The sequence below is a fragment of the Chenopodium quinoa genome, unplaced genomic scaffold, assembly GCF_001683475.1.
Source record: "Chenopodium quinoa cultivar QQ74 unplaced genomic scaffold, ASM168347v1, whole genome shotgun sequence".
Classification (NCBI taxonomy): Eukaryota; Viridiplantae; Streptophyta; class Magnoliopsida; order Caryophyllales; family Amaranthaceae; genus Chenopodium; species Chenopodium quinoa.
This window is the reverse complement of record NW_018743623.1, coordinates 85878-102127: the sequence shown is the minus strand read 5'-3', so window position 1 is coordinate 102127 and position 16250 is coordinate 85878. Positions and strand designations below refer to the sequence as shown.

At 34.8% G+C, this 16250-nt stretch overlaps 1 protein-coding gene across 1 annotated transcript; it reads left to right on the top strand.

Annotated features, from left to right (window-relative positions):
* Nucleotides 1-315: 315 nt before the first annotated feature.
* LOC110683201 lies at nucleotides 316-2258 on the top strand. Its single transcript, XM_021859548.1, has 5 exons — nucleotides 316-779; nucleotides 878-989; nucleotides 1184-1546; nucleotides 1645-1777; nucleotides 1903-2258. Exons 1-5 carry the CDS (start codon nucleotides 316-318, stop codon nucleotides 2256-2258), a joined length of 1428 nt encoding a protein of 475 aa, XP_021715240.1.
* The last annotated feature ends 13992 nt before the right edge of the window (nucleotides 2259-16250 follow it).

Sequence of the window (16250 nt, the reverse complement as noted above, 5' to 3'; positions counted from 1 at the left end):
TCCTAAATTATACAAGTATCATATTTTATATAGTCCACAAAAAATACAATAATTAAGAAAGCAACTCGTCAATTGTTTATCTGTTTGCCACCAAACAATGGTCTTGTTTTTATGGATACAAACAATATGAATACAAAACCTCTAAAAATTATAAATAAATAAATTTAGTCAAATAGAGGAAGTCCAAGTAGTGATATAATTAACTTGTATTATAATTAAGTTGATTTTTTGGCATAAAATTAGTGTATTTTATAATTACTCAATACTGGTAGACAATTTGTCCAAAAGGGCATATGGAAAAATCTCACAAGAAATATGATTAGTTTTCCTGACTTATTAAAGTCTTGTGGTACTATAGCAGATATCCTTTCTAGATTCGGGAAGGCGTCTGGTCAACAGATTAACTTTGCTAAATCCTTCATTAAATTTAGCCCTTCTGTGTCACTGAAGTTAGCAAATTCTTTCAAATCTATCCTCCGAGTTCCCATTATTGATAACATGGGGAAGCACTTGGGAGTTCCTATCGATCTATCTGGGAGGAAAGCTTCTTTCTTCGTGGATCTTGTTGAATGTGTTAAGAAGAAAATTATGTCCTGGGCTCACTGCAAGCTTTCGGAAAGTGCCAAGCTCATACTTATTAACTCTGTCCTTTTGGGTATGGTGGCTCATGTTATGAAGACCTGCAAGCTTCCGATGTCCATCTCCAACAAACTGGACTCCCTAATCACTAGATTTTGGTGGGCCAAAAGTGGAGAGAAAGACATTCATTGGATAAACAGGCAACGAGTTCAACTTCCTAAAGGCATGGGCGGTTTGGGGATACGCTCAATTCAACTAGCATTTACAATGAGGCCTTGTTATTTTAAAATATCCACAGAATGCATACGAATCCTCAACTACTTGCTGCTAGGATTTTTAATGCGAAATCTGACTGTATCCTTTGTCCATCTAATGACTTGTGTAAGCCACCTCCAGCTTCTTTTTCTTGGGTTAGAAGGACGATGCACTCCCTAGAAATTAAATATGGAAGGGTTTCGCGTGGAAAATTGGGTCTAGTAATAATGTGTTAGTTTCAAGCTCTCCCTGGGTCAATAATAAAGTTCCAGTGGTGAATTCGGACCAGAACCTCAGACAAAGTGCCTTATGGAAAGTAAGTGATTTTATCACTCCTACTCGTTCCTAGAATGTGGGAGTTGTTAGAGATCGATTTGAGTGGGATAGTGCACAGGAGATTTTAACTATCGATCTTCCGAAGGAAGAAGAGGAGGACTTCTTATATTGGCCTTGGCATAAAGCAGGAACCTATACTGTTAAAATTAAACAGGGTATGCCTTTCTTGCTAACCTTGGAGGAGGGAGAGAGTCCCCTCATAGAAAATAAATCTATGATTTCTATAGGATTTTATGGCACCTGGATATTCCCCCCAAATGGCGTATCTTCATCTGGAAGCTTGCTGTCAATGGAATCCCTCTCAGAGCTAATCTTCGAACAAGAGGAATTATCACTAACACCTTATGTGGCTATTGCGGTGTCAAGGAGGAGGATGGTTTTCACCTTTTTCTTGACTATTCTATAGCTCGGTATGCTTGGGACAATTGCCAAATTCCAAACTACAAGAAACCTACCGGTTCCAATTCTCTTCAGGATTGGATCCGAAGTCAAATTCTGCTGTTTCATAGCCAGGATGGAATCCGAAGTCACTGCATTCAGGCTCTAGTGGCTACTCTGTGGGCTATATGGATTACAAGGAATAAGCGTATTTTTCAAGGAGAAAATGGTACGTGAGATGTTACTTTGGAAATCTTAAAGAAGTTTTTCTCCTGTTACATGACTTCACTAGGTCGGATACTAGGCTGCAGGACTTGGGACATCCTATTGATTTGACCTTTACCCCCCCTCCAGGGTTTTTACAGGGCTCGTTAGGACAACTGGATCATGTCCTACTTTTTAACGACTCATTAGCTCTAAGTACTATACGAGTTGATGGCTCATGGCATAAGGCTAGTAAACACTATGGGGTCGGATGGACGATCGAGCTACAAAACCATGGTGAAATGGAGGCTGGAGGTTTCTCTGGAATTGCGGCATCAGCTCTGCAAACTGAGTTTTGGGCTTGCCTTTACGCTTTAAGGTGGGCAAGTGATAATGGCTATCGGTCAATAAAAGTTTTTACTGACTCTGCATTACTTGTCACGGCTATTAGAAACAAGAGTCCCTCAGATATTCACCTTTTTTTGGAATTTAAAGGAGATTATTAAGATCGGAAGCACCTTTCAACATCGCGTCATCCTCAAGGTTGATAGAGCGGAAGTCCATATCCCCCATCAAATAGCTATCCAGTGTCGGGTTACTTTGAATAGTTTCTCCAGTTCGGCTGTTTTTGATGTTTTTAAGTTGTTTTATTTTTTCCTTTGTTTCTGCTGTTATAAAAAAAAAATAAAAAAAAATAAAAAATCTAGTGAGATGATGATATGAGCAACGTAATAGTCGTTATATATTAATAATATTATTCTCTCCTAACATGTGCCCATCTAAATGACTCGTTATTTTGTAAGTTGAGTAGTAGATATTTAACGGTTTATTATTAATTATATATTAATTATATTAGCAAATATAATTATTAATTGTGTAGAAAGTTGACGAAATTAAGGGCTTTGAATCATTTCATGAATTTTCTTCACTAAGCTAGTTGAGAAAGAATATGTATGATCGACATAAAAATTGGGCGACTTTGGTTGATAATGCATCTATTAATTTGCGCGTATAATTAAATGTTTAGATTAGATTTAATTTGCTTAATTAAATTAAGATATTTGCATATTGCAAAAGGTTTATGTGGAACAATTGTGATCATAATGCATGGAGAAAATATTAATTAAGCATTGTTTTAGGCTAGGCAGAATATGAGACAGCTGAAAATTGATTAGCATGTCATGCAATGGATTAATTAATTAGGTGTTGTTTGGTTGACAATTAAAAACATGGGAAGTTGAAATTCCTAAAAATTGAAATTGTTTGGAGTTGTTTGGTTGACAAATTCATGGAAAGTAGAAATTCCCGTGAATTCCCACTTCCCACAAAATGGAGGAAGTAAATTACATAGGGGGACCTAGGTAAGTGGAACTTCCCATGGGAATTTCCACTTTACTAGGTGTTTCAAACACTTTTTAGAATTTTCTAGGAAGTTCAATTCTATGGGAAATCAAATTTCCAAGGAATTTGCAATTCCTACATTCAACCAAACAGGCCCTAAGAGTTGATCGTGACTATCTTAATCCGATCCGATTCATCTTTTTTTTTTCCCCCCCTCGGTGCGGGGGCTAGTTTCACGGGGATGCAACTCTAGCTACATGAATACACTCTCTCTCTTAAAAAAAATAATAAAAATAAATAAATATTTAAAAAAAAAAAAAAAACTCTACATCATGAATATCCTCTGTTTCAATATTTTTAATTTTTTTTTTTTTTTTTTTTTTTTAAGGGGACGCTTAAAATGGGGGTAATATAAGTCAAACTAGGTAAATTATAGTTGATTAGAGGTATTATTGTAGAGAGACAAGGTGTTTATGAATGAATTAAGGTTGTGGTGACATAAGGAAAAGAGAGGGGTGGAGGAATCATTACCCTAAAAAATGAGGGTAATAGGTTACCCCCCTAGTGTAATCTATTACCCCCAAAATAAGGGTAATAGTTCCCTTTCTTCACTTATCACCACACCATCACTTTATAAATCTTCTTACAATCACATCACCATTAGCTCCCCCTCTCCTATGTTTACTTTAATTTTGCTTGGTTTGACTTTTATTACCCCTTAATTTAATACTCCCAATCCAAACGTCCCCTAAATCTTAGCTTACAAGTATAGTATTACATAAATTCAAAATGGTGTTCAATAAAATAACAATATGTTCCTTTATTTTTAACTTCCTCTGTTTTCACAACATTATTGCAACGTGAGAATTATGTGTTTTTAGAAAGCGGATAGAAAGAGGGGTAACAAAATGGTGAGTAAAATTAAAGAGGAACGAACGGAGAAAATATTTAAGTTTAGATGTGTAGATTAAAACGTAAAATATTTAAGTTTAGATGTGTACATTAAAACGTTAACTATTCAATTGTGATTGAAACATGAACTATAAAATGAACCGAAAAAGTAATACTCCGTATACTAATGGGTTAATACAATCAAATTAAATTTGTCAATTAAATTAAGTTGATTGAGACGAATAAATTAAAAAAAACGTGTTGAATAATGCTATATGTAGCTCTTAGAACTAAAAATAAATATGTAATATCTTTTTTTAATTTGACATTAATTTTAAAATACATGACAAAATCATGCGTAAATCAATGTAATTAATATTACATTGTCATTTTTTTATTTTTTATTTTTAATATATAGCCCATGTATAGCATATTTCAAAAGAAAATAGAAAGAATTGAAATGGGAGAAGTAAGGTTAAAAGTGGACCAGCAGCAATGATATTTAAAAAGAGATGAATAAAAATCACGTTGTGAAAAATATACGTTGTTTAGCATGCAGTATATATAGCCCTATGGATAACGGAGAATGTAAGGAATTAAGGATTAACTCTCTTGTTTTTTTTTTTTTTTTTTTTTTTTTTTTTTGAATAAAACTATAACTAGAATGTACTTCCTCTGTTTCAAATTAGATAACACGTTTTGACTTTTGACACTATTCATTAAATTTGATTTAATTTGAGTAAATATTTGTGATTTATAGATATAAAAAAACATAATTATGTGGGATCTTGTTAGTATTTTTTACAATAATATAATCAAAGATGTTTTCGATTGAACTTTTACATTGACAAACGAGATAAAAGAAACGTGTCATCTAATTTGAAGCGGAGCAAGTAATTAATTATGTGAAAGTTTCCCCCATCAATTGAACATACATAGCACTTGTATGTTTAATGTAAAATTTGCATTATTTTTGTTAAGTTTTTATTTATTCCCTAACTTTATCTAAACTTGCTTGAACTTATAGTCTTGTAACCTGTATATATAAACTTATGTTAAGGGTGTAGTCTATTTACATCGATTTTACCTTTTTAAAGTTAAATTATATGATTTGATCTTAACTAGTAGATTTTACGAAGTTCAATAGTCTAGTGGTAAATTGATTTTTCTTTCTATTTTTTTTATTGAGACAATGGTACATTGAATTTGAATATTTATAGTTTTTATTCATTAAACAACGGACATAATCCTTGTCATAACTTATTTGATATCATTTTTTTTTTTTTTTGAATAGAACTTATTTGTATCATTATTCCTAAACTTTTCTTTTATTAACTTTTATCCCTAATAATCTAGACTTATTATTCCTAAAAAGAACCAAACAAAACTAACTTACTAGATTGAATTAAAAAAAAAAAAAAAAAAAAAAAAAGGTTTGCTAGATTGAATTGAACCAGGCTATTACAAATTTACAAGTAGCTCTTTTTAACCAATATTTAAACTTATATATTTAACGTGGACTTATCTTATATGAACTTTATTTCTCTTACAAAAATAAATAAAATTATGGTAAATGTTATGTGTAGGGCGTTAAAGTGTGCATATGTAAAAAGAACAACGAAATACTTTATATCTTTGTTTCTTTTTTAATACTCCCTTCGTCCCCTTTTGTTTATCACTTTTGCCATTTTGGGTGGCCATAAATGTTTGTCACATTTCATATTTTCATAATTATTAAGATACATAAAAAAAAAAAAAAAAAACCTTTTATACCCTCATTTTTTTTGTCCTAATTAAGTCCTCTTCCTATTTTACTCTAACATTTGCCATAAAAATTGTGCCAACTTATGACTAATTTAATGTTTTACACTCTTGAATCTCTCAATTTCTCTTTCTCATGTACTTTAATTACTTTTTTAATTGGAAATGTCTCTTTCCCATGCACTTTTATTACTTTATTGGTTGGGAATTTCACTTTCCTTTATACTTTCATTACTTCACATTCTCCACCTTAATTCCCGTGATTTTCCTTCAAAAGTGACAAACAAAAGGGGACAGAGGGAGTATCTTATTTAACTTTTTGCACAATTTCCATCAAATGTATTAAAACATAATCTTTATCAAATACATACATATCATAATTCATAAAAACCTATACAAAGTTAATAGCAAGTCATGCAAAATTAGTAAATTATGTTGGAAAAATACCTGTTGAAATCAAGAACGAAGACAAGAAATACCGTTATAATTGATCAAGATCTGTCCTCCTTCGCTTGTTCCATGGTTTGGAACCCACTGCCTTAGAAGCATAATACGCCACCACCGGTACAGATATCCAGTGACGCACGCCCCCCAAATTTTACACAACGACCTCCGCAATCCGTTTACCCGAACTCGAAGGTTGGAATTGCTCAAGAACTGTTCAGATCTTAAAGGGTAGGTTTGTGTTTTTGGTTTCGTATGAATGAATGAATGAAAGAAAGAAGATACCACTCGTATTTATATGAGTCCCAAAATAGGATACAATAAACAAATCGACCTTCCCCAGGAAAAGAGGCGCGCCCGGCCGGGCATCCAGCCACCCGGACGGGCCGAAGCGAAATCTCTCTCTCACAAGCAATCGCGCCGAGCGAGCCACCAGGCGGACCTTGGCCGCCGGGCTCGTAACTCTCATCGTTTCGTCGCCCGGTCGGGCGCGACAACACAAGAATTCTGGGTCGTCAGTTCGCCCGGTCGGGAGGTGCCCGCCGGGCCGGGCGCGAATGTACCTACAAAATGCGTGTTAAATCCGCCCGGTCGAGCGCAGCTCGCCCGACCGAGGCACGAGTGTGGATCGTAATGGCTTTGCAATTCATCCGATTGCATTACCATTTCCAACAATCCCCCACTAATGCAAGCGGATTGACGACATGAGATCTGAACAGTAAATGAAAGTCTTAGTACTTAAATGCTAGTATCCGAAGATTTTGACTAACACATTAGTGCACAAGGTTTTCAACACTTCCCTAGTGAGTATCCTAAGATTTGAACTCCTAGGAGCAAGGAAGGGACCTTGTAAACACATACCTTGACTTTAGAGCTTAAGCAACTCCGCAAAATTTGGCTACTCTTGGGAACTAATGAGTACTTCAAGAGAACCATACTTGTTCTCCCTAGAAGAGCGCCACTCTTCGTACTCACGCAGGTGTTGCCGTGTGAACCACTTCACACACTCCTGCAAATCCGAGAACTATTCATGCAAATATGTGCAGCTCACAGTACTTTGCAAATTCAAGGACTATTCATGCATCAGAATTTCAACATTAAGAACAATTAAGTTCATCCTCTTTCAATATTTTTGGTGCACCTATCCTGATCAGCGAGCCATGGACTAGGCATAGCATTAAAGGCTAAACCCAACCTCTTCTCTTCGGTATCTCTCACATTCCCTACTCAAGCAGTCTATAGTCCAGGTCACTTAAGACCACTATCACTCTCTACTCTTGAGTTACCGGATAGAGGTATTAAGAGCTATACTCAACCTGCTTCTTGAATCTACCTGGTTAACAACCACTCAAACAGAGTCCTTAGATTTAAACTAAATGTAAGTATAATCAATAAGCAATAAATCTAGCTAATTTTCTCAATCAAACAATAACCAGCAGGTTAGGATTTATTCCTATCATAACAAATTAAAATGTTTAATCAATACTTACAAAGATCACATCTGTTCAACATAAGGTTTCAAACCCATTCCTGTTGACGATTCAATTACCATTCTCTTGCATAGACCCTTTGTAAAAGGATCAGCTAGATTTTTCTTTGTCCGAACATAGTCCAAAGAAACAACCCCATTCACAATAAATTGTCTCACTGACTTCTTCCTAACATGTATGTGTCGCTTCTTGCCATTGTAGACACTATTTTTAGCAACACATATAGCAGCCTGTGAATCACAATGCATAGAGACCGGTGGTGTTGGTTTCCCCCACAGTGGGATGTCAGCGGATAAGTTTCTCAACCAGTCGGCTTCCTAGGTAGCAAGATCCAAAGCTATGAACTCTGCTTCCATTGTTGACCTGGCAATACATGACTACTTTGCAGACTTCCATGATATAGCACTACCACAAGGAATAAAGACATACCCACTAGTAGAGTTCACTTCATCACTGGAACTTACTCAATTAGCATCACAATACCCTTCTAGAACCAAAGGACGACCAACAAAGTCTAAACCCCTACTCATGGTTCCTCGAAGATATCTCAGTACACGTCTCAGAGCTCCCCAATGTTCGTCACTTGGGCAATGAGTGTACCTGCTAAGCCTGCTCACAGCAAATGCAATGTCTGGGCGAGTGTAATTCATCAAGAACATCAAGCTCCCTATTACCTTGGCATACTCTTCCTGAGAAACAGCTTTTCCCAGATTCTTCTCTAGAGTTATACTACTGTCACAGGGAGTTTGGCACAATATCAAAGCAATCAAACTTTTGCAACACTTTCTCTACATAATGAGACTGATTCAGAAAATAGCCTTTCTTAGTCTTTAAAACCTTAACACCAAGAATCACATCTACTTCTCCCAAATCCTTCATCTCAAACTTAGAGGAAAGAAATTTCTTAGTTTCAGTTATAGCACTCAAATCAGCACTTAACAACAACATGTCATCCATATACAAGCATATGATCACACAATGATTACCAAACAATTTAGAGTAAACACATGCATCACTACCATTGACAACAAAATCGAAACTAAGAATTATACTATGTAAAATTTTCATACCACTGCTTTGGTGCCTGCTTCAGTCCATGCAAGGACTTCTTGAGTCTGCAGACTTTATTCTCCATCCCAGGAACTAAAAACCCTGGAGGTTGTTCCATATAAATTTCCTCTTCCAAATCACCATTCAAGAAAGCTGCCTTGACATCCATCTGATGCACAAACAAGTTAAATGATGATGCTAAGGCAAATAAAGTACAGATAGTAGCAATCTTAGTCACCGGAGAATAAGTATAGAAATAATCAATGCCATATTTCTGAGTGAACCCTCTAATCACAACCTTTCTACAGTGCCGTTTATCCTCATTTTCTTCTTGAAAATCCACTTGTACCCTATAGGTCTGCTTCCCTTTGGCAAATCAACAAGTTCCCAATAACATTCTGCATGATGGACTCAAGTTCATTATCAACAGCTTCCTTCCAAAGGCTTGCATCAACCGAGCTCATTGCTTCTTCGAACGTTTTGGGATCTTCATCTACAACCTGAAGACGAACCATGACCTCATCCAGACCATCATCACCTTCCATCTCAGTTAGGAACGTCGTAAGGAAATCAGGGCCAAAAGTTGCTTCTGTTCTCTGCCGTTTACTTCTCCTAGGCTAAGTTAACTCCTTAGTCCTGGGACAAGTTTCAACCTGCTCTATAGACAAAGGAATTGAAAAAATATTGTTAGTAAAATCATTTTTCTTCAAAGGAAACACTTGTTCGAAGAACTCTGCATCACGGGACTCGCTAATGACATTGTCACCCAGACTCATAAACCTGTAGGCAGGACTATTCTCAGCATACCCAATAAACACCGCATCAAACATTCTCAAACCAATTGTCGATCGTTTGAAGGAAGGATATCCCACCTTTTCTAGACACCCCCACACTTTCGTGTAACTCAGATTCGGGGCATAACCTTTCCATAGCTCGTATGGAGTCTTGTCAGACCTTTTGTGAGTAACTCTATTCTGAACAAAACTAGCCTTTTAGCCCGTGCAATGCATGGATTATTTATAGGTATATAATATAAATTTCTAATTTATAATATATTTTTTTTGGAAAATGAATAGTTTATAAAGGAGAAGATCGAAGAGGTGAAAATTGAATGTAATTATAGAAGATATTAAGTTAGGGGAAAGTGAACCAAACATTCATACATGTATTGAATTAAAGCTAGTGTATTTTTTTAAATATAAGAAAGGTTAAATGAGGTGACATGTGGCATTGGTGAAAATTAAAATTTACATGTGGCATGATGAGGATGATGGTTTTTGTTTTTTAATACTAAGTATAAATTTGCTGACAGTATAGCTTCCCCCCCCCCCCACATGTTGTTTGGCAACCCAAAATTCAAGAGCATTGCATTCATCATCTCCTTCAGAATCCTATTTTCCTCTCTGCGATCCCATTTTGTTGTGGTGTGTTCGGACCTGAGACATCATTAATAATTCCCTCAAATTCACACATGCCCTTAAGGAAAGTTGAGTCGTACTCTCCTCCTCTATAAGATCAAACCCTTTTAATTTTCCGACCCAACTGATTTTCAACTTCTGCTTTATACACAAGAAACTTGGACTCAGCTTCATCCTTTGACCTCAAAAGATAAACCCTGCAGTATCTGGAGTAATCATCAACGAAAGTAACATAGTATCGTTTGCCACCTCTACTCTCCAAGTTCTTAAAGTCAGCTAATCAGTGTGAATTAGCTCTAGGAATGCAGTTTCCCTTTTTGTGACAGACTTGTAAGGCTTCTTCACAAACTTAGTCTCTGCACATACTTCACATTTTTCTTGTCCATCTAATGACATATTTGGGAGCAAATTTAAACGCTTCATACGTTTCAGTTTGGTAGCACTAATATGACCTAATCTAGCATGCCATAAATCAAAGGACTCAACAATATAAGCAGAAGAAGAATTCTTATTAATCGAAGATTCAGTTACAATATCAAGAACAAAAAGACCCCCACTAAGGTACCCTTTACCAACATATTCCCCATTGCGGGTTAATACAAGTTTATTAGCATCAAAAACTAACTTAACTCCTACTTTGTTAAGCAAAGCACCAGAAATAAGGTTCCTGCGAAGAGAAGGAACATACAGTACATTGTGCAGGGCCAGAGTCTTCCCATAAGTCAGCTTTAGAGTCACCTTTCCTCTCCCTAGCACTTTAGAGCTGCTAGAGTTGCCCATGTAGACTTGTTCACCTTCCTTGGCTTCCTCCATACTAGCAAATAAATCTTTGTTGGCACAAAAGTGTTTGAAAGCTCTTGTGTCCACAATCCATTCAATGTCATTCTCTACCAAGTTAAGCTCAGAGATTACCGCAGCGATCACATCATCATCCTCATCCTTAGCCAAATGAGCCTGATTCTTGAATTTTCCTTTCTTCCCATCGTTGGATTTCTGATCTTTCTTGCCCTTCACTTTGCAGTCCACAGCGAAGTGCCTTTGTCACAGTTCCAACATCTAGTTTTGGCCTTATCAATCTTGCTTCTGGGCTTGAGGTTACCCTTATATTTTTCAGATTTCCCCTTAATAGCACGATTGTTATCAGATTTCTTATAATTGTCAGAATTAAGTTCTACCAGATTAGCTTTCACAGCTAGCTCATTTTTCGACTTGGAGTTTGAATCCTTAAGACGATTAGCTTCTTCAACTTTCATGTGGCTCACCAATTCTTCGAGGGTAAGATCTATTTTCTTATGCTTGAGATGATTTCTATAATCAGACCAGGATTAAGGTAATTTCTCAATCAAAACATTAGCCTGTTGGATCTCACACATCTTCATGCCTTGAGCAAGAATTTCAGCAGCATAATTCTCATACACATAGACTTGATCCATGATAGTTTTCGAATTAACCAACTTAAAGTTCAACCGATTTCCGGTCACATACTTCTTTTTCCTGGCATCATCAGCACCATATTTCTTTTCTAAAGACACCCACATCTCCTTAGCAGATTTCATATTAACATACAAATCAAATATGTTGTTTTCTCACGTGGTTCAGAAGATGACCCCTAACAAACTTATTATCACGATCGATCAAATTTCTTGATTTCAGAGTCATTAACAATAACAGTAGTGGTGCTCTAGCTAGGGTCAGATTCTTTATTCCTAGCAACAGGAGTACTAGGAATTTCAATCATAGCATTGGTTTGAACAATAGGTTTTGGAGCATCATTAAACAAGACATAATCAACTTCTACTCGTTCAAAAGCAATCAACATTCTTTGTGACCATCTCTTGTAATTAATACCAACAAGAGACTTAACCTTAGACAGATCTAGGTATAAACGAGTTTGAGAATTGCTATTCATAATGTCAACAGATCTAATAATATTATTACGCTTCTAAATTGTTGGAAAAATTATACCTATTGAAATCAAGAACGAAGACAAGAAATACTATTATAATTGATCAAGATCCGTCCTCCTTCAATTATGCCGTGCGTGGTTTGGAACCCACTGCCTTAGAAGCGTAATACGCCACCACCGATATAGATATCCCAGTGACGCACGCCCCCAAGTTTTACACAACGACCTCCGCATTCCGATCCGTGTACCCGAATTCGAAGGTTGGAATTGCTCAAGAATTGTTCATATCTCAAAGGGTAGGTTTGTATTTTTGGTTTCGTATGGATGAATGAAAGAAAGAAGATACCACTCGTATTTATATAAGTCCCAAAATAGGAAACAATAAACAAACCGACCCTCTCCTGGAAAAGGCGCGTCAGGCCGGGCCTGAGCGAAATCTCCTTCTCACAAGCAATCGCGCCCGGTCGGGCCGCGATTGCCCGGTCGGGCAAGAATCTTTCACTCGACGCGAAATCCCGGGCGAGCCACCGGGCGGACCTCGCCCGCCGGGCTTGTAACTCTCATTGTTTTGCCGCCCGATTGGGAGAATCACCGCTCGATTGGGCGCGAGAACACAAGATTTTTGAACCGTTAGTTCGCCCGGACGGGCGGTGCTTGCCCAGCCGGGTGCGAGTGTACCCGCAAACTGCGTGTTAAATTCGCCCGGCCAGGCGCAGCTTGCTCGACCGGGCACGAGTGTGGATCGTAATAGCTTTGCAATTCATCCCATTGCAATACCATTTCCAACAAATTACACATCTAGGCAAATCAAATTGGACCTCACATGTGTACATGAGATTTATACTAAGTATATATATTTACCGAAAAGTATAAATTGTCATTTACAATATATAGAGTTGTTATATATATAGATTCCAAATTGAACAATTATAACATACTAGAGGATACGTATCATGATTTTTTGTCCTGTCTTAAAAGTTTGAAACAAATTAATGTCAATTTAGTTTAAAGATATTTTTCTTTTTTTAAAAAAAAAGGTGAGAAATTATGATTTTGTGGCATGATTGGCATCTATTAAAAACTTAATTTTTTTTTTTTTTTTAATGGCATAATGTTAAAAGGCAAAATTCAACAGTCATATTCATAGAGGTCGGCAGTGGAGGACCCCCCAAAAGCAATGTTCTGTCTGCTACTTTAATTGGGGTGTACCACCCTTCAGAGAAGGGAAATGTTACATCCACTAATATTTGGCCACTTTGGTTGTTTTTGTCAGAGTATAAAATCCTAAGTTATGATTTGTGTACTTTGTTGTTTGTCTTAGCTCTAATTATGACTAATTGAAGTTCTTTTTTCCCTTGCTAATTTGTAAGTAGTTAGGGAGTAGGCCATATCAAACAATGTTTAACTCAATCAATAAGGTTTTTATTTTGAAACAACACCTACAGATTTGGGGTTTAAATTCTATCAAATAAAGGTGTTTTTTTTTTTTTTTTTTTAATAATAGAAAAAGGCTCTAATCAAATCTCAACCATTATAGTTAAATGAAATAAATAAGTTAAATAAACATATGTTAGAGAGATAATATAAGTTAATTAACTTCACAAAATATTGTGGAATTCTGTAAAAATAATACGAGGAAAATCTACATAAACAGGACAAATTATGTTCCAAAACATGGTGATATATTTATATATTGGTTTTTTTTTTTTCTTTTGTATTGAAAATTTCATGCTAAAAGTTATTTTCTGATTGATCAAATGGACTTATGGAGGAGTAAAAATTTAGAAGGTACGAAAAAAGAGTTAGTTTTGAAATTTCTTATCAAAAAATGCATTGTTTGGATTGTAAATGTAGGAACGAGGTCAACAAAGTAACCAAGATATGTGATTACTCATAATTATGCTCAAGAATAATCAAGATTTGGAATATAAGATAGAAGTACATGATTTAGACAAGGCAAATCACTATCAATGTAAAACTTTCATAATTATTTTATCACACTATACATTGATAGTTATTGTTTATTGATTTTGTTTCACTTACAATTATTTGCAAGCTAAGCTAAATACTTGCTTTCTGATTATGTAAGTCATACTTTAAATGTTTTTTTTTTATTTTTTTTTTTATTATTATTATTTTTATTTTCACAATTTTTGTAACTAGTCAATTACTCGATGACTTTTAAAGTACTCCACACACTTATTTACTTTGTGAAATTAAGGAAATTTATGTATAGATTCAGAGTATAAGCTAAGAGCTGAGGTACAAGTTTTGTTGTAAACGATTATAATTTTATTGGACCATACAAAAGCTCACATCACAATATAGTCTGGTCAAATATAAATCCATTATATAACTTCATTTTAAAATAAGTTCACTAATCTTATAACACTATTAATTAGTTGATTATGTAAGATAATGTCGCATAAAATTTCTAGGCTTTAACAATTATTGTGTATTATTAATGGATGGGATTGATGAAGTTGAGCATATTAGTGGACCAATATAAAAAGATAATTTTGTTTGTATCATGAAAAAAAAGTTAGAAAAGTTGTCACTTCTGGAACCACAAATCTAAAATAGTAAAATGGCATACGTTGAGCTAGACACCAAATTACCTACACAATCTAAAATATCCTTAACTTTGCATTAATATTAGAAAAAAAAATGTGTCTAATTAGATTCCCCAACACAATATAAAGTAATGCCTCTCTAATTTCTGTTGTTAATTAAATTGGTTTTTTTTTTTTTTTTTTTTTTTTTTTTTTTTTTTTTTTAAATAATATAAAAAATGGTACGTCGTGATTCATGTTTCCTAGACTAAAATAGACTTTAGCATATACAATGCTCAATCACATTAGTGCAGTACTTTATGCTTATTACTGTAAATTATACATACAGTATCACTTTTGACAACAAAAAGGGCAATCTTAAAGATAAATAATAATTAGCTTTTTTTTTTCGTTTAATACAATTTTTGTCCTGAATTTGTTGTTGATTCTCTTTCTCAGATACTGCTAAGATTAATCACTGCATGAACAAGAGGGAGTGGATACTTAGTGATTGGATAACAACATCATATGTAACTATACTCAGGCGCTAACTAGAAAATCATACTTCCTCCGTTCTAGTAATATTGTAACAACTGGATTTTTGCACTATTCATCATGCTTGTTTGATCATAAATTATGATTTATACGTAAAGTAAAATATAGTCACGTGAGGTCTTGTTAGATTCGTCTCAAAAAATACTTTCACAGTATCAACTTTTATAATTTTTACTCTTATATAATTATAGATATTTAACATATAAAATGTGCTTTGGGATGCGTAATTTCATCCTAGTTGCAATACTTGTGGAACAGAGGAAGTATCATGGATTAGAATATAGTTATTTGTATTATTGTATTAGAATATGCCTTGAATCGATTTGTTTCTTGCGAACAACGCAGCATAGGATTTGCTAGGTCTTAAGACTCTTAACCTAGCCAATGTTGTAGATCAATAAAAACATCCGATATTCGTAATTGTTTGATGTAAAAGTAAATAATGGAGTGTTCATAAACTACGTATATTTAATGTGTGTATGTGTTCTTTTTTGTTGATCTTCAATAATCTTTACTTTGTTGCATCTCTTACGACATTATTTTATTTAGGTTATTTAATTTGTATAATTGCTAGCTCAAGAGCTTGTATATATTGAAAGATGGCATGCATGCATGAGCTGATTTGCCACCTAAAATCACATAATAAAACAATTTCGTTATTTTATTTTAACGTAATAATTTAAGGTTAATTTATCACTCTATAATATATTATAATACAATTTACAATATATTATTAGTAAATCATCATAAACAAGACTTACTACAAAGATAATTACTAAACAAACACGCGCGCACACACACAAAAAATGACTAAGGTTATGGACTTTATGGTTAGCTATTGCAAGTTGCTAGCTAGCATAATTGAAGTACTGAAAATTGATTTTGTCACACCCAAATTTAATTTTAACACACGTTTACTTTTCTCACATCAATTTAAGTCTTTAAGGTGTGTCAAAATTAATTTTCCCATAATACTTGGATAATGACAAATATGCAATGATGACATTCATGAGGATGTTATTACTCCGTAGCAATTATTTAGCATGTACTCGTACCAATTTTTGTACCTCATCAAACGTAATCATGGTAA